We start from the raw sequence: 22756 nt of genomic DNA on the forward strand, positions 1-22756 counted from the left end.
CCTTTTTTTTTTTTTTTTTTTGAGACCAGGTCTCTGTTGCCTAGGCTAGAGTGCAGTGGTGTGATCTTGGCTGACTGCAGCCTTGACCTTCTGGGCTCAAGAGATCCTTCCACCTTAGCCTCCCCAGTAGCTGGGACTATAGGCACATATCACTATGCCTGGCTAATTTTTTTTGTAGAGAGGAGGTCTCACTATATTGTCCAGGCTGTTTTCTATATTTAGTTGTGTTTAGATACACAAATAGTTACTATTGTGTTCCAACTGCCTATAGTATTCAGTACAGGAACATGCTGCTGTACAGGTTTGTAGCCTAGGAGCAATAGGTTCCACCATCTAACCTAGGTGTACAGTAGGCTGTACCATCCAGGTTTGTGTAAGTACACTCTATGTTGTTTACATGATGGGGAAGTTGCCTAATGATGCATTTCTCAGAATGTATCCCTTTTCCTATAAATGGAATCTCATGTGATCTTTTGTGTCTCATCTCTTTCAATTAGCATAATGTTTTAGTTTTTTTTTATTAAAACATTTTCGTGGGTACATAGTAGGTGTGTATATTTATGGGGGTACGTGGCATGTTTTGATACTGGCATGATGCATAATAATCACATCATGGTGAATGGGATATCCATCCCCCCAAGCATTCATTTTTTGAGTTATCAACAATCCAATTACATTCTTTAAGTTATTTAAAATATACAATTAAGTTATTATTGACTATAGTCACCCTATTGTGCTATCAAATAGGTCTTATTCTTTCTAACTAGTTTTTTGTACCCATTAACCATCCCCACCTCAGCCCTACTGTCTCCCTGCCACTACCTCTCACAGCCTCTAGTAACCTTCCTTCTACTCTCTGTGTCCATGAGTTCAATTGTTTTGATTTTTATATCCCACAAATAAGGGAGAACACGTGATGTCTTTCTGTGACTGGCTTATTTCATGGAGCATAATGATCTCCAATTCTATCCAATGTTGTTACAAATGATTGGATCTCATTATTTTTTTATGGCTGAATAGTACTCCATTGTGTATATGTACCACATTTTCTTTATTCATCTGTTGATGGACACGTAGGTTGCCTCCAAATCTCAGGTATTGTAAACAGTGCTGCAACAAACATAGGAGTGCAGATGTTTCTTTGATATACTGATGTCCTTTCTTTTAGGTGTATACCCAGCAGTGGGATTGCTGGGTCATATGGTAGCCCTAATTGTAGTTTTCTGAGGAACCTCCAAACTGTTCTCCATAGTGGTTGTACTAATTTACATTCCCACCAACAGTTAGCATAATGTTTTAAAGCCTCATTCATGTTGTATGTACCAGAACTTCATTCCTTTTTATGGCTGAATAATTCCATTGTATCAGTATATCCCATTTTATTTATCTGTTCGTCAGTTGATAGGCATATGGGGTTCTTCCACTTTTGGAGTATTAAGAATAATACTTACTTAAATATTTGTGTACCAGTTTTTATGTGCACATATATTTTTATTTCTCTTGAATACATACCTAGGAGTGGAATTGCCATATCAAACTGTATTGGGAGCTGAAAGTATTCAAATTTCAATCTCAGTAAGGTCTAACATTTCAAGTACAGCTGAGTCTTGCAATTATGTAACATGTAAAGTGGAATGATTGCCTGATTTCAATGGATACAGGTAAATCAACAATGAAGAAAGAAAGATTCTTGGATAAGTTTCTCAAAAAGCAACTAGGAGTTCTTAAATCTCACCAAAAATTCTTTCCCAAGATGTCTGTCTTATCTCTGTGTGGTGGGATCATTGGTATTAGTTTTCTTCTTTTTGGTCAGTTTTCTTTTACTTTTCTATTTGAAATTTCTATTTGAAATCTGCCAAATTTGTTCAAAGTATTGAAATTAGTCTTTTAAATTTTTGGTAAAATTTTGCAGATTTTGATAAAAATGAAGCAGAAATTAATTTATATGATTTGCATCTGTCATGAGCATTGTTATTGCTTCTTTTGCCCTATTGTAATTTACATATTTTAAAAAAAGTGATTCATGTGTTGCTTTTAGTCCCATGATTCATAATTGCTTTGAGGAATAAATATGTTTGTGGTTATATAGAAGAGATTGCTGAAAATTGTGATTTATTTGTATATAAATGTAAAAGCTACTCTAGCTGAGTAATTAATGGATTATTTAAACAATGGCACTTGACAGGTTCTGTGGCCAAGAACTTCTTCACCAAATCAAAGCTTTCCATTCCAGAACTCTCCTATATATGGTAAGTACAATTAATGCCATATGACATTAATACCATCATACATAACCCATCCTTCAGTTGCTACCTTTGCATTTTAAAAAGTCTTATATTTTGAATGATGTTTTAAACAGACTATGAGAGTGAATACAACTCAGATTTTTGTTCCTGTGAAAATTAAATATTATCATATGAAAAGTACAATGAACAATATCTGGCACATACTAAGCACTGTAAGTGTTAGCTATTATTTTAGAGTAATTTCCTAATTATTATCCCCATCTTAATCCCTTTTCAGTCTAGGCAATTGTGGGCACATGAGAGTTATCATCTTGAAGATTTCATTTTCAGACTTTTCTACTATGTGTGATAAAGTAACCAGAGGACCTTGACAAGCTATATGTTTTATATTTTATAAGGCCAAGTGAACAGAAGGTTGAGGAATATTTTGGAGTTAGGTTAGATTTGATTATTCTGGCTGCCTCTGAGCTTTGCAAATTTGACTGATGTTTATCAGCTGGGCCCTAATTCAAACTTGCAGCTGTGGTATCCACTGTACCTTTATGTGCTCTGGCTCCAGAAGGGCTGTGCTGGGCTGGTCCAGATGGCTCTATTTGCATTCATGAAAATGCTCGGTGCTGCTGTAAACTCTCGGCTGTGTGTGGGCTAGTTCTTCCCCCAAACTGGGCAGGAGATCACACTGCTATTTAAAAACATTGGAATGTTTATATAAAGCTTTTTGCATGAGGATTTATAGAATTATGATAGGATTTAAAATTGCTTGTCATGTTTTGTGCATCTTATTGGAAAACTACTCCAATAATATTCGTGCATGCCAATGTATCTGGTATTCTGAGCTGGATTTAGGTTCTTCAGCAGTATATACTCTGGCATAATATTTTGTTTTTACAAGCCTTATATTAGGTTTTTTTTTTTTTTTTTTTTTTTTTTTTTGGAGATGAGGGCTCACTCTGTCACCTAGACTGGAGTGCAGTGACACAATTATAGCTCATTACAGCCTCTGACTCCTAAGCTCAAGCAATCCTCCTACCTCAGCCTCCCAGCTAACTTTTTTTTTTACATGTCAATTATTTGATTTTTTAACATGTAAATTATTTGAATTTTTTGACATGTCAATTATTTTATTTTTAAAAAATTTATTGTACTTTAGGTTCTGGGGTACAGTGCAGATCATGCAGGATTGTTGCATAGGTACACACACGGCAATGTGGCTTGCTGCCTCCATCTCCCCTTCACCTATGTCTGGGATTTCTCCCCATGTTATCCCTCTCGAACATCCCCACCCCCTGCTGTCCCTTCCTTGGCCTCCTGCAACAGACCCCAGTGTGTGATGCCCCCTTCTCTGTGTCCATGCGTTCTCATTGTTCAACACCTGCCTGTGAGTGAGAACATGCGGTGTTTGATTTTCTGTTCTTGTGTCAGTTTGCTGAGAATGGTTTCGAGATTCATCCATGTACCTACAAAGGACACAAACTCATCGTTTTTTATGGCTGCATAGTATTCCATGGTGTATATGTGCCACATTTTCCCTGTCCAGTCTATCATCGATGGGCATTTGGGTTGGTTCCAGGTGTTTGTTATTGTAAACAGTGCCACAATGAACATACATGTGCATGTCTCTTTATAATAGAACAATTTATAATCCTTTGGGTATATACCCAGTAATGGGATTGCTGGGTCAAATGGAATTTCTATTTCTAGGTGCTTGAGGAAGCACCACACTGTCTTCCACAATGGTTGAACTAATTTACACTCTCACCAACAGTGTAAAAGTGTTCCTATTTCTCCACATCCTCTCCAGCATCTGTTGTCTCCAGATTTTTTAATGATCGCCATTCTAACTGGCGTGAGATGGTACCTCAATGTGGTTTTGATTTACATTTCTCTAATGACCGGTGATGATGAGCATTTTTTCGTATGTTTGTTGGCCTCATATATGTCTTCTTTTGAAAAGTGTCTGTTCATATCCTTCACCCACTTTTGAATGGGTTTATTTTTTTCTTGTAAATCTGTTTTAGTTCTTTGTAGATTCTGGATAATAGCCCTTTGTTAGATGGGTAGATTGCAAACATTTTTTCCCATTCTGTTGGTTGCCAGTTCATTCTAATGAGTGTTTCTTTTGCTGTGCAGAAGCTGTGGAGTTTAATTAGGTCCCATTTGTCTATTTTGGCTTTTGTTGCCAATGCTTTTGGTGTTTTAGTAATGAAGTCCTTGCCTATGCCTATGTTCTGAATGGTTTTGCCTAGGTTTTCTTCTAGGGTTTTTATGGTGTTAGGTCTTATGTTTAAGTCTTTAATCCATCTGGAGTTAATTTTAGTGTAAGGCGTCAGGAAGGGTTCCAGTTTCTGCTTTCTGCACACTGCTAGCCAGTTTTCCCAACACCATTTATTAGACAGGGAATCCTTTCCCTATTGCTTGTTTTTGTCATGTTTTTCAAAGATCAGAGGGTTGTAGATGTGTGGCATTGCCTCTGAGGCCTCTGTTCTTTTCCATTGGTCTATATCTTTGTTTTGGTACCAGTACCATGCTGTTTTGATTACTGTAGCTTTGTAGTATCGTTTGAAATCAGGTAGTGTGATGCCCCTGGCTTTGTTCTTTTTGCTTAGGATTGCCTTGGCTATGTGGGCTCTCTTTTAGTTCCATATGAAGTTTAAGGTGTTTTTTTTTCCAGTTCTGTGAAGAAGGTCATTGGTAGCTTGATGGGGATAGCATTGAATCTATAAATTACTTTGGGCAGTATGGCCATTTTCACGATACTGATTCTTCCTAACCATGAGTGTGCAATGTTCCTCTGTTTGTTTGTGTCCTCTCTATTCCCTTGAGCAGTGGTTTGTAGTTCTTCTTAAAGAGGTCCTTTACATCCTTTGTTAGTTGTATTCCTAGCTGTTTTATTCTCTTTGTAGCAATTGTGAATGGGAGTTTGTTCGTGATTTGGCTCTCTGTTAGTCTGTTATTGGTGTATAGAAATGCTTGTGATTTCTGCACATTAATTTTGCATCCTGAGATTTTGCTGAAATTGCTTATCAGCTTAAGGAGATTTTGGGCTGAGATGTTAGGGTCTTCTAAATATACAATCATGTCATCTGCAAATAGAGACAATTTAACTTCCTCTTTTCCTAATTGAATATCCCCGCCCCCTTTTTTTCTTGCCTAATTGCTCTGGCTAGAACTTCCAATACTATATTGAATAGGAGTGGTGACAGAGGGCATCCTTGTCTAATGCCAGATTTCAAAGGGAATGCTTCCAGTTTTTGCCCATTCCATATGATATTGGCTGTGGGTTTGTTGTAAATAGTTTTTATTATTTTGAGATATGTTCCGTCAATACCTAGTTAATTGAGGGTTTTTAGCATAAAGGGCAATTGAATTTTGTCCAAGGCCTTCTCTGCATCTATTGAGATAATCGTGGTTTTTGTCTTTGGTTCTGTTTATGTGGTAGATTCTGTTTATAGACTTGTGTATGTTGAACCAGCCTTGCATCCCTGGGATGAAGCCTACTTGATTGTGGTGGATAAGCTTTTTGACGTGCTGTTGCAATCAGTTTGCCAGTATTTTATTGAAGATTTTTGCATCTATGTTCATCATGGATATTGGCCTGAAGTTTTCTTTTCTTGTTGAGTCTCTGCCGGGTTTTGGTATCAGGATGATGTTGGTCTCATAAAATGATTTGGGAAAGATTCCCTCTTTTTGGATTGTTTGGAATAGTTTCAGAAGGAATGGTACCAGCTCCTCTTTGTATGTCTGGTAGAATTTGGCTGTGAACCCATCTGGACCTGGGCTTTTTTTGGGTGGTAAGCTCTTAATTGCTGCCTCAACTTCAGCCCTTGTTATTGGTCTATTCAACGTGTCAACTTCTTCTTGGTTTAGGTTTGGGAGGGTGCAAGTGTCCAGGAATTTATCCTTTTCTTCCAGGTTTACTGGTTTATGTGCATAGAGTTGTTTGTAGTAATCTCTGATGGTAGTTTGTATTTCTGTGGAATCGGTGGTGATATCCCATTTATCGTTTTTTATTGCATCTCTTTGATTCTTCTCTCTTTTCTTTTTTATTAATCTGGCTAGTGGTCTATTTTGTTGATCTTTTCATAAAACCAGCTCCTGGATTTATTGATTTTTTGAAGGGTTTTTTTGTGTCTCTATCTCCTTCAGTTCTGCTCTGATCTTAGTTATTTCTTGTTTTCTGCTAGCTTTTGAGTTTTTTTGATCTTGCTCCTCTAACTCTTTCAATTTTGATGATAGGGTGTCAATTTTAGATCTTTCCTTGCTTATGATGGGGGCATTTATTGCTATACAGTTTCCTCTAGACACTGCTTTAAATGTGTCCCAGTGATTCTGGTACGTTGTGTCTTTGTTCTTGTTGGGTTTGAAGAATATCTTTATTTCTGCCTTCATTTCATTGTTTATTCAGTCAACATTCAAGAGCCAGTTGTTCAGTTTCCATGTAGTTGTGCAGTTCTTAGTTAGTTTCTGAATTCTGAGTTCTAATTTGATTGCACTGTGGTCTGAGAGACTTTTATGATTTCCGTTCTTTTGCATTTGCTGAGGAGTGATTTACTTCCAATTACGTGGTCAATTTTAGAGTTGGTGTGATGTGGTGCTGAAAAGAATGTATATTCTGTGGATTTGGGGTGGAGAGTTCTCTATATGTCTCTTGGGTCCCCAGCTAACTTTTCAGTTTTTTCTAGAGACAGGATCTTGCTGTGTTGAACAGGCTGGTCTTGAACTCCTTGCCTCAAGTGATCCTCCCACCTTGGCTTGTGAAAATGCTGGGATTACAGGCGTGAACCACCATGCTTGGCCCTTATATTAGCTTTTCCGGCTAGGAAAAAAAAAAAAAAAGAAATGATCATTTTGGAAAGAATACCTTTTATTTTGGCAGAATTCCCAGTCTAAACATTATTGGCCTGAGGTCTCCTATCTTTTTGTTGAGACATACCATGAAAGCTGAATGGCATTCTCTCTATCCAACATTTGAAGCAGTTTCCTGACCCCTCACTCTGTGGAACAGCTATTTCAGGGCCCCAGTACATTCGAAATTGGAGGAGGAGGAGGTTATGGAGCTCATCTTAGAGATATATTTTCTTTCAGATAATGATACCTTTCTAGAATAATTTTGTATGTGTCTTATCTCTGTCCTAACACAAGTATGCTTGTCCCTGTCCACCTAAGAAATGGTTAAGCTTATGGGTCTTAGTTATAATACTTTGGCAAATAAGTTTCTTTTGTGCTGAGTAAATAGGTCTGTGCCTTTTAGTGGGAAATAATGACTAGAGTGAAGATAAGCCTGTTTAAGACTCCCCTTTCTTCCTTTTTGTTTTATCTGGTTCCAGTCTTCTTTACTTACTAGTTTTATCCTAAAACATAATTCATTCCATTTTTTATTGAGCTTACTTTTATTTTCCCAGGAGAGAGTTCACAAGCAAAGAACAGTTTGGTACAAAAATTTGCGTAACTTGAAAATTCCAAGGTTTTCCCATAAAGCTGAAAAACAGAGAGCTTATTTCTGTGCTCCGGGTAAACAGCTTAATGGCTGGGACATCTACAAAATGGCTGTGGCCACCCTTCCTCTGCCTGTTTTGAACACCATGTCCAGGGCTTTTCACCTCATGCAGCCTGCATTTGCTCAATGACTGTGGACATCTGGGTGTCATTTTTCTTTCTGTGCCATAGTTTCTTGTACCATGTCCTCCGTGTTGTTAAACAGACCAATTAGGAAACCTGAATAATTTAAATTTTTATTTATAAAATGCTACTGATGCTGATCCCATCAATCAGCATTTTTCTTCCTCAGAGTGGCCCCCAGAGATTTCAAATGGATTTGGCTAGGAGGGTTTGGGTATCTGGTAGGGCCATCACCAGAGAGTCTGGGAGTTTTATTGGCATGTTTGGGCCAAGTAACTTTTTCTGTAAGCTCCATGTTAGGTACTGATGACATTTGTTACGTTTAGGGAACTTAGTGATGCGGACTGCGACGGAGCCCTGACCCTGCCTGAGTTCTGTGCTGCGTTTCATCTCATTGTGGCTCGGAAGAACGGCTATCCGTTACCTGAGGGCCTGCCTCCAACTCTGCAGCCAGAGTACCTGCAGGCAGGTAAGGCCTCACCATAAATTGTAAACCTTAAGTACTTTTCCTCCAGGCTGTGTAAAAAACTTTTGTTTCTTAAAATGATGTCCAGATACTTTAGGGAGACCTTGGTATTTATAGTTATTTTTCTTTAACCGATATTAGACTTTCACATCTCATAATGTGAGGAATAGGGCTGCTCTTGGTAAGTGCGAATTATCTGTTTTTCTCATTCTATACCATCTAGATAGATTTGAACCAAAGTTAGTTACCCTTTCATGACAGTTGTGAAATAGGCAAGTACTGAACTTCCCAGCTGGTGTAAAATGAAGAGGAAGATCTTATAGAGCCAACTGTTAACTTGGCATCTTTAGGCACATCTGTGTCTCCAGGTGGCCCTGGGCGATGGAGTGGAATAGAACTCTTATACCTAATTTAAAAGTCAAAAAATCACATGCAGTGAAATGTGCAAAGCACTATCACCTTAAATGTATGCTTGATGCATTTTTATATATGTATACACCCATGTGACTACAGTCAGATGAAGATACAGAATATTCTAGATTCTAGCATATCAGCGGGTTAGAATAAAACTTAATAAAACAGTCTCACCCAAACTATTGTTTTGGACCCTTTAGATAGGAAAGAGTCATTGTGAGTGTAACATATGTATTAATTCTTTTAGAAGAGTGAAAAATTAATAGTGTGTCTTGCCCTTTTCAAAGGCAAGTGGGCACTGGTCTGATTTCTATTATTCATGGAAGTGTAGTGCTCATTGAGAGGCCCTAGAGACAGCTGGTGCTTTCAACAACCTTTCTCACTTTTTAGGGAAGGGCTGTTAAAGAAATGAGAGCTTAGTCATGGGTGATTATTAGCAAGAGGGAGCAGTGTCTAAAGAAACTATAATTACTTATTAGTAGAGTATAAATTTTGTGATTAGATCTACAAAAGGCCTTAGTTTATCTTGTCTAGTCCCTTCCTGATGACACCAGATTCAAAGTGGCAAATGTCTTATCTAAGTCAGTCTCAGAGCCTCTGACTTTTTTAGGTAAAAAGTCTGTCATTTTCTGTGTTAAATTAGCAAGAGGATAGGAACTCAAAGGGAAAAGGCTATGTTTGTGGCAGCTGTTAAGTGACAGGTAAACATGTTGGGAGAAGGTGACCCATTCTGGGATCTTCTTCACATGTCCCCATAAAATACAAGAAGGGGAGAGTTCAGAGAGCAAAACCTAAATTTCTGGACTTGGATTTTGCTAACAATACCTGCTTTCTGCCTACTGCAGTCTGTAAGTCTAGCCTGCTGCCCCTTCTTAGATGCTGGGAAGACTCTCAAGGGTCCCAGGAATAAACTTGCAGCTGAGGAGCATGGGAAACTGCTCTTTTCTCTTTGCTCTCTCCTCTCCTCCCCTCCCTTCTCCTCCCGTCTCCTCTCCTCCCCTCCCCTCTCCTCCTCTCTCCTCCCCTCTTTTCTTTCTTTCCCTCTCTTTCCCTCTTTACACCTGCCGCTCGCTTGCGCGCGCGCTCTCCCTCCCTTCCATCTGGGGGTTATCTTGACGCCTACATGGCTCTCATTGACAAGGCAGTGCAGGGTCATAGAGGAACCCCTTTTCTTGGGATTGGAGACAACAGGTGGCAAAGGGCCAAGATCTGTTCTAGGGTTAGTTATATTTAATATCTTTACTGTGCCCTCTTTTGAGCCTTGGGGAAGAGTCCTGGGTAACCTTATCTCCCATACCCACACTGAGTTTTCTGATTGGGGGTCATGACTAGTGCTGTTTTATTGTTTTGATGCCATATGGCCATGGAACCTGTGGCAAATGCCATGCCTTGTTATTTGACAAGTCACTTTTGTAGGTGTCCAAGTGTTTCACAGACTGTTTCAAAAGTCACTGACATAATGGCCCGGTGTGGTGGGTCACACCTGTAATCTCAGCACTTTGGGATGCCAAGGGAGGCGGATCACTGAAGGTCAGGAGTTTGAGACCAACCTGGTCAACATGGTGAAACCTTGTCTACTAAAAATACAAAAATTAGACAGGTGTGGTGGTGCGCATCTGTAGTCCCAGCTACCAGGGAGGCTGAGGCAGGAGAATCACTTGAACCTGGGAGGCAGAGGTTGCAGTGAGCCAAGATCATGCCGCTGCACTCCAGCCTGGGTGACAGAGCTAGACTCCATCTCAAAAAAAAAAAAAAAGTAAACTGACTTAATTTTTAGACACCTGAAAGCCATGAGCTAAAAGTATGTTAACAGGAAAGAAGTAATCTCTTGATTCCTTTCCTACTGCAAATGGCTTCTTTTGACCTGCTTATTCAATAGAGGAGTTATAAAAAAAGAGTGCCAATGAAATGCCATCTTTCTTCACATGAAAGGAAGCCCCATGTTTGTTCCTGGTCTTTTATGGAGACTGTCAGCATGCATTTATAAACGAGGGAAGAATTCATCATATACACGTCAGTTAAACAAAAATTGCACATCATTTCCAGGGCTTGTGGGATTAATTTTAATTAATAATTTTATAGTTCTAATGGAAAACATGAAATAACTCATAAAATCCTATCAAATTCAGTGATAGCATATTTTAAAATGCTTTATCACCCATGTTTATCATTGTATGAAGCTTAAGAAAATGACCAGAACCATTTAGGTCTTCTCTGTGCTTTCTTTTATTTTTGCTTTTCTTTGCAAAATATGAATGATCCTATTCATTTTTTTGTTCATTTTGTGTGTGTGTGTGTGTGTGTGTGTGTGTGTGTGTGTGTGTGTGAGAGACAGAGTCTCGCTCTGTTGCCCAGGCTAGAATACAGTGGTGTGATCTCAGCTCACTGCAACCTCCACCTCCGAGGTTCAAGCAACTCTCTGCCTCAGCCTCCCGAGTACCTGGGATTATAGTCGTCCACCACCATTACCAGGCTAATTTTATGTACTTTTAGTAGAGACGGGGTTTCAGCAAATTGGCCAGGCTGGTCTTGAACTCCTGCCCTTGTGATCCACCTGCCTTGGCCTCCCAAAGTGCTGGGATTACAGCCGTGAGCCACCATGCCTGGCTTTTTTTTTTTTTTTTCCCCATCTTAATGGCATTTCATTTAGTTTTTTTTTTTTTTTTTAAAAAAAGCTTGACTCTTTTTCCAGCATTTTTCTAATTGATCTATATTCAGTCTTTAAAAGTCTAATCCAGTTTTTGATAAGATTGGTGAAGTGTATAAATTTGGTTGATATCTTTATGCATTTATAACTAGACAAGCTTGTTTCTAAAACAATAATTTTTTTTTTGAGGCAGAGTCTCACTGTATCACCCAGGCTTGAGTGCAGTGGCATGATCTTGGCTCACTGCAACCTCTGCTTCCCAGGTTCAAGCTATTCCCCTGTCCCAGGCTCTTGAGTAGCTGGAACTACAGGCACCTGCCACCATGCCTGGCTGATTTTTGTGTTTTTAGTAGAGACGGGGTTTCACTATGTTGGCCAGGCTGGTCTTGAACTCTTGGCCTCAAGTGATCCACCCACCTCAGCTTCCTAAAGTGCTGGGATTATAGGCGTGAGCTACCCACAGCACCTGGCCTGTTTTCTAAAATAATGGAACAGGAATTGTATCTGATGCCATTTTACTTGCAATTATAGAAATAGTCCGTTTTCCCTAATAGTAAAACTTCAAGGACAGAGTTGTATTATTTAGTGGCTTACTCACTAGCCTTCTGATAGTTTCGTCAAAAGTTGCCTTTTGATAGTTTTGACCAGCTGCTGTGGCTCACACCTGTAATCCCAGCACTCTGGGAGGCTGAGGCTGGAGGATCACTGGAGGTCAGGAGTTCAAGACTAGCCTGGGTAACATGGTGAAACCCCGTCTCCAGCAAAAAATACAAAAGTTAGCCAGGCATGGTAGTGCGCACCTGTGGTCCCCAGCTACTCAGGAGGCTGAGGCAGGAGAATCGCTTGAACCTGGAAGGCAGAGGATGCAGTGAGCCATGATAGTGTCATTGCACTCTCGCCTGGGTGACAGGGCAAGACTCTGTCTCAAAAAAAAAAAAAAAAAAAAAAAAGCCACCTTTTGATAGGTGATTGGGTGGGTTCTGATATAAATTTTTGTCATAGAGTTTGTTTAAAAATATCTATGGAGTACTTACTGTGTGAGAGGTAGCACATCATTCTCTGTGGTCAGAATGCTGTATGAAACAGATCTCCTGTATAGTTGATACATGCTATGAAGGGGAAGTACAGGTGCAGCAACAGGGTGCATGACCTTGGGGAAGATATCCTTAAACATCTGGGCTGAGATGTGAAGGCTGAGCTAGGGGCTACATAGGCGAAGAAGGGAGAAGCGGGGTCCTGGGAAAGGGGAGCGGCAGGTATGCTGGGGAGGCTCTTAGAGGCGGCTCTGAGCACAGGAGGAGTGGGAATTTCAGGCCACAGTGTCTGGCGTGCACAGAACCAGGGGTAGAGGGACTGGGATGAGGCTGAGGAATAAGGTGGGGAACAAATGACAGGCAATAATTGTTGCTTTATTTTAGGCAGATAAATGACACAATCAGATTTCATATGTGAAATGATCATGCTGGTTACGGTCCAGAGAACAGATTCTGAGGGGCATGGGTAGAAACTGGGAGACCAAGTTGTGGTAGCTGGCCAGTCAGGAGCAGTGGGGCACTTGCACTGGGGAGGCGACGGTGAGATGGAGAGATGTGGACACCTTGGAGAGAGATTTAGCAGGTGATTGACAACATTTATAGTTTTGGAAAGTGTTAGCTTTCTTCACAGGAAGGATCCCCTCATGATAAAGCATCAGTCATATTATTCTAGTCAGAGCCCTGATTGGTAGATCAGAAAGATAAATCTTAATAATGGTTCACACCACTCTTGGGGCTGGACTGAGGAATGGTTCTTTGAAAGGTGTTTACTGAGTTTTTACTAAGGAAACAGACTATGAGGTATGGTCAGAAAAACCACCAGGGCCCATAGTTTGCCCCATCTGATATCAGTGAAGTTCTAACTAGAGTAAGCAAATGAACAAATTAAGATGCTTGCACTCAACTCCATGTGGTACTGATACTTGGACCAGTACTTACTGATTTTATGTATTTATTTTTTGAAATTAGATAGACACGTAGGTATGTAGGTAGGTAGATACATAGATGATACTGGGTCTCACTCTGTTGCCCAGGCTGGTCTCAAACTCCTGGGCTCAAGCAATCCTCCTCCTGCCTCAGCCTCCCAAAGTGCTGGCATTACAGGTGTGAGCCACCATGCCTGGCCAATGGCCAGTACTTTACTGCAGAAGGATATTGGCATTTCAGTCCCTGGTGGGAGTGGGAGGGTGGGGAACAATTAAAAATAATGCCAATCCACTTTTCACATTTGATTCAAAATTATTATTATTATTTTTTTGAAGTAAGATTCAAAATTTTTAAACCTTGCATTACAATTTCATTTCCTAATAGCTTGTCTTGACATATTTGATTTGTAGCTTGTTTATTATCTCTCACAGTCTGCTTTTCCTCTTTGGAATATTGACAAATTTTCTAGCTGTTGAAATATTTCTTTCCTAATTACTTTGTGACAAACTAGTGAAGCAGAATCTGCTTCTAAGACATAGCCTGGTGTGAAGTAATTAGCTTACCAAGTAGCCTGATCTTTTCTCATGTGAATTCATTCAACTACCCAAATAACAGCCTGTGTCACTGTTGCATATTGAAAGCAACCCTTAATGTGATTCTTTTTTCTTTGTTGTAAATCAGCAAGAATTTATGCTCTTATTTTTATCATTCCTGCCAACCAAGGAGTTAAATATTTCATAAAATTAACTTGGGTGCACATCATTATAAGATCTCGCCTATTTCCAACAGTAGTTAAATGATGTATTTCCTTAATGTTGCTATATATTAGAAATTACCCTAGTAACATAGTTAAGACTTATGTTTGTGATAGTGATGGTTAATGTGGAAAATTACTATGCTATAACATGAAATGTTCAGAGCACATACCCTTCAGCCAGACTACTGGGAGTTCAAGTCCCTGCTCTTCCATTTATCAGCTGTATGACCTTGAGTAAGTTGCTTAACTTCCCTGTTCTTGGTTTCATCACATGTGGAATGGGTATAATAGAAGTACTGGGGTTGTCCATGTATAGAACTTAAAATACCTCAGCATGATGAATGCCATAAGTGGTATATCGAAGCAAGCTGATTTTGTTGTTATATTTAACAAGCACAGAAAAGCCAATGGGAAACACCGATTACTATGGCTATAGGAAATGTTCTTATATATTCTTTTTGTTTCTTCCTAGCTTTTCCTAAGCCCAAGTGGGACTGTCAATTATTTGATTCTTATTCTGAGTCATTGCCGGCAAATCAACAGCCTCGTGACTTGAATCGGATGGAGGTGAAAGATCTTCATATGTGAATAAATAAGGATGTGTGTGGAGTTAAATCCATTAGCCTATGTTCTTTACGAACTCTGGAAAAGGAACTTTCCTTTTGTTTGAAAATGAACTTTTATAATATTTTCTCTTTATACTTGGAAATTATTAATATTTTGATGCTCAGCCTTTTAGATCTAGACACCAGATGTATCTATAATTTTTTTTCCCTTTTCTCCCTAAAACTGGATGTGGTAAAGTAAGTAACATAATCTCTAGACCTTCTAGAGGTAACATGTAGGTATAGCCAAACTAAGCCAGAAAATTCTAGCCAAGTTATTTACTTTAACCAAGCTTTAATTCCCTGGTAAACAATTTTAATTGTATTTTTTATCAGCTGGGCATTAATACGTTATACTGAACCAGAACTGTTTTGAGAGGAGGTTTGAGAACTTTATATGAGGGACCCAAATCACATTCGGAGCTCCCTCAGGGTTTTTAGCTTTTGGACCAAATGAGGACTGATTTGGATGATCCCCAAAAGGAACTCGGAGAATTCCCCCAGTGTTGGGCCATGGATGGGAGAGCTTAGCCAAGTGCTCAGGGAGCCTTAGCTATGGATCAATAAATAGGAGTTGTTATAGTTATTGCTGTCATCACCACTGTCATGGTCGTCATCATCACCATTATGATTACTATGATGACAACTTAGGATACCTGCTGTTCCCTTCCTTAAAAGACCTGGAAATGTTTAATAAATGGAGCTTTACTCACAGACTCCTATTAGAGTCCTCTGACCCAAGTTGAAACCACTATAAGATGATAGAAGTCAAAGGCAGGGAACAGGGACATTTCTTTAATTTCTTGTGACTGTGCATGATGATTTATCCTCTTACATGAGTCCCTCATGCCTGTAGCATGTGTTATGGATGGCACCTTCTGCTCCCCTGCGAGCCAGTCAAGCCTGCCTCTCCAGTGCCCCTCTAACATCTCTCTTGACACTTTGCTCCTCTTTCTTTGAGTTGTAGCCTTCCTGGTAGTTTCCTCAGATTTCTACTCATGGGAAAAAGATATAAAGAAAAGTCATTTCAGGAGGAATGACAAAGGTGCATTTGAAGAATTTTGATTAAAATTTTTTCTTCAGAATGCATATGACAAGGAGACAGATAAAATAGTTTGCCACTTTTCATGGCCCTCAGTTTACTTTGGTGCTTCTAGCAGTGTTTGAAGAGCTTTATCAAGCGAGGATGGTTATCTCTATAGCTCTCTGACTCCGTGTGTGTGTGTGTGTGTGTGTGTGTGTGTGTGTGTGTGTGTGTGTGATGGCTCCTCTGCTTACATAAAATGATGAGGTTATTAGTTGATCTTCCTTAGAATGGCCATAAAATTTGTTACACACACACACTCCCTCTCTCTCTCTCTCTCTCTCTCTCTCTCTCTCTCTCTGATGCCCTTGATGACGTTACATATATTCACCTTTGTGGACATTATATGCAGCTAGTTTCATATGCTCTTGTATATTTTAAGTGGTCTCCTTGGGTAGGGGAGATTAAAAACTATCTAGTGTTTTTTTTTTTTTTTTGACCCTATCCAAAGAGAAAGCAAAACAACGATAAAAACTACCTCTTTTCCAACCAGATTGTTATTTTTGAGGATGGTATAGTTTTAGACAATGAATGCAATAAACAGAATTCAAGGACAAAGTAATAGGGTTAATTGGTGGTTTGTCCATTTGAGAAGTATAGGTCAAATTGTAATAATTAATAATTCAATATTTCATGTTCTTCTAAACTATTACTGATTGTTCTTTCTACTGGTCTTTTCATCTATCATGAATGTGTGGAGTTTAACTAGGTTTTGGAACCAGCCCTCTGATCAATGACTCCAGCATAGGTGCTTGTGTTCTGAAAAAGCTGCAGTTGATTTAGGTCTCAGGTCATGAGAAATTGGCATAGTGAACATCTTTTACTAAAGACAGCAGAGCTATAACCATGTGCTTATTTCCATTAAGAATTATAGATGATAATTTCAGGTATATTCTTCTTTATGAGTGTCTCTTAGATTACTGGATTTCTTTCTTTTTCGAAACAGCTTTATTGATGTAGACTTTACATACCATACCAATTTAAAGTATATAGTTCAGTAATTTTTACTATATTAATAGTTGTTCAGCCATCACTGCAGTTTAATTTTAGAACATCATCTGCCCAAAGAGAAACCCAATACTTATGAGCAGTCACTTCCTATTTTCCTGTCTCTGCCAGCCTCTGATAATCACTAATCTATTTTCTGTCTCTGGATTTGCCTATTCTGGACATTTCATATAAATGGAAGCATATAGTATGTAGTGTTTTGGGACTGTCTTCTTTCACTTAGTATAATGTTTTCAAGGTTCACTCAGATCATAACATGTATCAGTGCTTTATTCCTTTTTAATGCTGAATAATGTTCCATTGTATGGGTATGCTACATTTTGTTTGTCCATTCATCAGTTGATGGACATTTGCATTGCTTCCACTTTTGGCTATTGTAAATAATGCTGCTATGAACATAGATGTACAAGTTTTTGTGTGGATGTGTATTTTTGGTTCTCTTGACTATATACCTAGGAGTGGAGTTGTTGGATTGTATCATAACTTAATTTAACTTTTTGAGGAACTATCAAACTGCTTTCCAAAGCAACTACACTATTTTACATTGACACCAGCAGTGTATGAGGGTTCCAGTTTTCCCACGTCCTTGTTAACACTTATTGTCTGCCTTTTTGATTTTAGACACCCTAGTGGAATGAAGTGGTATCTCATTGTGGTTTTGATTTGAGTTTCCTAATGACCAATGATGTTGAGCATCGTTTTGTGTGCTTACTAGCCATTCGTGTATCTTCTATGGTGAAGTATCTAAGTCCTTTGTCCATTTTGAAATTGAATTACTTTTTTTTGCCTAGGATTGTCTTGGCTATGCTGGCTCTTTTTAGGTTCCATATGAAATTTAAGGTGTTTTTTTTTTTTTTTTTTCCCAATTCTGCGAAGAAAGTCAGTGGTAGCTTGTTGGGGATAGCATTAATTCTATAAATTACTTTGGACACTATGGCCATTTTCATGATATTGATTCTTCCTAACCATGAGCATGGAATGTTTTTCCATCTGTTTGTGTCCTGTCTTATTTCCTTGAGCAGTGGTTTGTAGTTCTCCTTGAAGAGGTCCTTCATATCCCTTGCTAGTTGTATTCCTAGCTATTTTATTCTCTTTGTAGCAATTGTGAATGGGAGTTCACTCATAATTTGACTCTCTGTTTCACTATTACTGGTGTCTTGATAATTTTAGATTTGTAGTAATTTTTGAAATCAGGAATTGTGAATCATTTAACTTTGTTCTTCTTTTTCAAGAATATTTTGCTATTCTGACTTTTTTGCATTTCTATTTGAAATTTAGGACAAGCTTGCCAAATTCTGACAATAAAATATTCCATTGAATTTGTAGATCAGTTTGGAGAGTATGGCCATCTTATCAATACTAAGTTTTCTAACTCATGAACATGAGATGTCTTTCCATTTATTTAGATATTTAATTTCTTTCAACAGTTTTTTGAGATTTCTTTTTATCTACATTGCCTGCTCCTAAATTATGTTATTCTCCCAAGGGGTCTGATTTATAATGCAGGGGGGAGAAGGCAGTGAAAGAAATGCATTATTATGATACATTGTCTGTTCTTTTGGAGATAGACTTCGAATAGGAAATTATATCTGGACACTTCCTTTTAATGTCAAGAATTACCTAAGTGAAGACTGTTAAATCATAGACCAGTTTCCTACTAAGTAATACTTCAGTCTCTTTTTCCGGAACAGTTTGAAAACAAAAGTATTGCTTATCTCTCTGGGGTTGTTTAGGTTCTGAGAGGTAAACCATTAACTTTTTGGAACACTAGATGGCTACTCTCCTTCCTTGAAGATAAATGTTAAAATTTACCTTTGATTTATGACTGTTTTAAATATAAACAATATCAAAAAACATAGGATGACAAGTCCTCCTCCCATCCCTTTCCTTCATCTACCAAGTCACCTTTCAATTTTTACATATCTTTCCAGAGTTGGTGTATGAAAATAAAGCAAATGTGAATATATATTATTCTTTAACTGAATCTTGTCATAGGCCTTAGAGTGCATATTCTTTTCCAGCTTTGAGGTATAATTGACAAAAAGTATATATTCACAATGTTTCGATCTATGTATATATTGTGACATGATTATGGCAATCAAGCTAATTAACATATCTGTCATCTTACATAGTTACCTTTTTTGATGTGGTGAGAACATTTAAGGTCAACTCCGTTAGCAGTTTTCAAGTATACCACACATTGTTATTAACTATAGTTAGAATGTGTGTTAAATTGAGAATTTATAAGAAATAAATCTATAGTAAGTAGATTTTATTACCAGTTAAAAAAACTCGTACTTGATAGATTTGGGTATTCATATTAGTATAAGTGAGGACTTCCTCTATATTTGCATTAGGATAAAATTTTAATCTGTTCATCAATAAAATTCTTTTATCCCACAAGAACGCTGTTATGTTCAGGTTTAGACACCATCTGCATGACAGATCTTGGCAAACACCCACATTGTGGGGCCACTTGTCAGAACTTCTTTGTGTTTGTAAAAAAAAAAAAAAAAATACATAAAGGACAGGTTTGTTCTTGGCCAAATGGACAAGAGTTGCTATACAGTTCTCTGGCTGCATCCCAGTCTGAATTCAGATTCAATACATATGCCTTAATCTGAACCATTTTTTTCTTCTGTGTGTAAAATTTCAATACAAATTAACATATATCTCACTAGGAACCTAAAAAAATAAGATAGTATTAAATGACAGGGTTTACTGTAGACAGGAATGTTGGCAAGAAATACTAGCTTTTAAGCCATTTTCATCATATGTACATATCACTTAATTTCCATTCCAACCAGTTTAATTCATTTACTTTTCTTTTTCAAAGAAGACATCTGTTAAAGACACAGCTGACCTTCCTGTCCCTACCCAAGATGTGACTGGTGATGACAAACAAGGTAGGAAAATAATGAGTTTTCTTCCTTAATCAGTGTTCTACCTCTGTTTTCTTATCTACTCCTCTTGGAATGGTGGCCTCTAGAGCATATGAGGATGGTTCTCAGCATGTAAACACATTTGGATAGATTAAATAGTTCAAATCATAAAACAATAGTTCACAAAGTGATAGCAAGAGCTTGAGTGTCCAGAATCTTCCAACTTATTGACCCCTTAGTCATTGCTGGCCTTCAGGCTACTCTAACACCTCACACTGGAATCTGATCGTAGCAATTAGGAAATAACTAGAAACTGAATGAATTGAGAGCTTAACATCTTGTGTTTGCAGATGTGATCCCAGACATCAGTGTAAATGCACATTTACACACAGCTCTAATCCATCAGGAAGTTATCTTCTGGACAGAGCTTCTGTCCGTAGCATTTATCTGTTTCTTGGCTTTGTGACTGTGGGAGTGTGGCATGGAGCCCAGCTACAGCTTTCCTATCTTACTGGGCAGCTAAGAAGCAGTGCAGCACATGTTCCGTGTTAGAGCTACTCCCAGGGATGAGTTGGCCTGGGAATATCTAGAAGTGTGGAAGGGACCATCTTCCCCCGCTTCCTATACTTTGTATAGTGCTTTATAATCTACCATGTCCTTCCTCATATACTGTTTTATTCAGTCCTTACAAAACTAAATGGAAGCTTGATGTTTTATCAACTAAAATTTAGAGATGAGTAAAGTGAAATTCAGACACTATGAATCATTTGCTTAGTTATTAAGAAAAAGATTTGGGGCAAGAACCAAGATTTTTTCTAAGCCTCAAGCCAGTATTCTGCCTGTTATTTGATATTGATTTACTACTCATGAATGAGAGGCTTATTTGAAAGGACTAAAAGTCAGTGAAGCTATTTCAGGTTCTATTGTTGAGGCCTGCCATTGATTAGGCATTGTATGGGGGCTAAACATGAAAAATAAGTTTTCCATTAAGCGACAGTAATTGCATGCTCTCTATTTAAATACTTGCTTGGGAGAGACAGGTAGAACTGGGCAACATGTACTCTGACCATTCTCCTAACTGCATAGTGGAATAACTGGGCAAGCTGTAAAAGTATTGAAGCTCGGATTTTACTCCCAGGAATTCTCATGTCATTGGTCTGGGTGTCAGGAATGAAAGAGGGAAAAACTCCTGATACTTCTTGGTAGTACTCCTGTCTGCTAGAGGTGCTCTCTCTGGAAAGTTGAAAAATACATCTTTGCTCTTTGTAGAAGGATAACCTGTTTCCATACTCCAGGAGGTCTTTATTGTTTTAGTAAATGCTATAGCAACTTTTAGAGGTTTGTGAGACCTGTTTTTGTAAGTGATGACTAGGGATTCTTTGTTTTAATGTAATTTGCCTCACAAATAACATTTTATAGTTTTTTTTTCTTTTTTTCCTCTTTTTTCTTTCTTGTTCCTTAAAAACAAAACACTGCTAGTTTTGAAAAGTACTGTCAATGAAGCCTTACCAAAGGACGTGTCTGAGGATCCAGGTAGGAGAAAACCATTTTTGTATACTTTCTATATAATTTTTTAAAATTAAAAAACCAGCAAGTCAGTGAGTAGAAGATTGATACCTCTGTGATAGTGTGTCTGTTTCTATTTATTTGTCTTGTATTTTATTACAAGGAAACCTTTTGGCTTTTTACCCTTTCTCTCTTTTCAGATATAAAAACAGGGTGATATCTTTTTAAGTTTTTAAGTTTCACTGAAAGGATCACAAAGCATCACTCAGTGTAAATATAGGGTCTTGTTACTAAGTGTAAAATTGAGAAAGCTTGAGGTTGAGATGATTTCAATAAGCCATTTTAGACTTTTTGTAGAGTAAGGAACCTATAGGGTAGATCAATTGGAGGCCCAGAGTTGGTGTTTTCCATTTCCAAAGCAGAAGTCTCAAATATTTTTATTATGCTTCACCACCAGGAAGGCAAAACTATATGTACTTATATATGGAGTGGATTCCAAGGAGCAAAATTAAAGTTGTCCAGTTTTTTGGAGAGTCAGACCTGTGTCTTTGGAGCCATGGAGAATGGCCGCACCTGTGTCCCCAGCTCTCTGTTGGTAGAGCCATCACTGAACCAAGTTGAACCTAGTTAAAAACAAAGTGGCTACAGAAGACATTACTATTTGGAGCTCTAGTTATAAGGACATGAAAGAAGTTGTTGATTTCTCTTTTGCTGTTATCTTTCTTGCATGTTTTTAATAAGTCAATCATGTTTGTTGTGATAAGCTAGCTATCATCCCTGGGCTTATTGAACGTTGGAGCAGAGGAATCAATATAATGTTGAGGCTTATGCTGTGGTAAAATATTTCCCAAATGTCAAGTTCTTTCAGAGTTTCAAAGAGAGATGGGTGGAGGGAGAGGAAGGAGTTAGGGGAGTGGGAGAAAAGATGGTGGAGGGAAATGGGGTGGAGAGAGAGAGAGACAGAGAGACAGAGAGAGAGAGAGAATATGAGAATGAGAATAAATATGAATGAATGTGGATGATGGATTTCAATTATGGAGGTCTGAGAATCTGTATTTCTACTTAGCTTCCCAATTGGTTCTGGTACATAGCCTATTTTGGGAACCACCACATCTGGAAGGTGATGCTACAAAATAGAACATTAAGGTTATAGATTAATCATGACTCCAAAAGTGATGGGAATTCCCAAGCTTAATTTTGACTTATGAAACAGATTTGAATTTATTCCTCATTGGGTAAAATGCTCTGTTAATGTAGGCCAAACACCTGGAGTCAGTTCTTTCTAGCTCTAATTTCTGGAACTAAAGTGGATACATTCCAGTTTTCGTAAACTTCATGTTGTAGTATTAGTAAAAGCTGTTTAAATTTGGAGTGTTAAATTGGTGTTTCTCCGATAGCCTTTGAGGATCATAACTCTTCCTACTTTTTTGTTTAAAAGGAATTTAAACACAAGATCAAGTGTCCTGTGGGGCATGAGCTTTAGATCTCATTTTTAACATTACTTCATTGTCTAGGACATGGTATCACCAAATAAAACTTGACAGGTGTGCCACAGCATAGG

At 38.2% G+C, this 22756-nt stretch overlaps 1 protein-coding gene across 9 annotated transcripts in view; it reads left to right on the forward strand.

The window, feature by feature from the left end:
• Nucleotides 1–22756, forward strand: part of REPS2 (RALBP1 associated Eps domain containing 2) — a 221826-nt gene that overhangs the window by 116543 nt on the left and 82527 nt on the right. For 7 of the 9 annotated variants that reach the window (XR_004271124.1, XM_032285998.1, XM_032286002.1 and 4 more), the window contains exons 7-11: nucleotides 2186–2249; nucleotides 8192–8334; nucleotides 14583–14677; nucleotides 19644–19713; nucleotides 21169–21222. Coding sequence is in view for 8 of the 9 variants with exons in the window: in XM_032285998.1 (XP_032141889.1) it covers nucleotides 2186–2249; nucleotides 8192–8334; nucleotides 14583–14677; nucleotides 19644–19713; nucleotides 21169–21222 (426 nt within the window). In the remaining variant the exon portion in view is untranslated. The remainder of the gene's footprint in view (nucleotides 1–2185; nucleotides 2250–8191; nucleotides 8335–14582; nucleotides 14678–19643; nucleotides 19714–21168; nucleotides 21223–22756) is intronic. The other 2 variants (XM_032285999.1, XM_032286003.1) reach the window with 1 other exon arrangement.

Source organism: Sapajus apella, unplaced genomic scaffold (genome assembly GCF_009761245.1).
Source record: "Sapajus apella isolate SASKATOON/1434 unplaced genomic scaffold, GSC_monkey_1.0 scaffold17, whole genome shotgun sequence".
NCBI lineage: Eukaryota > Metazoa > Chordata > Mammalia > Primates > Cebidae > Sapajus > Sapajus apella.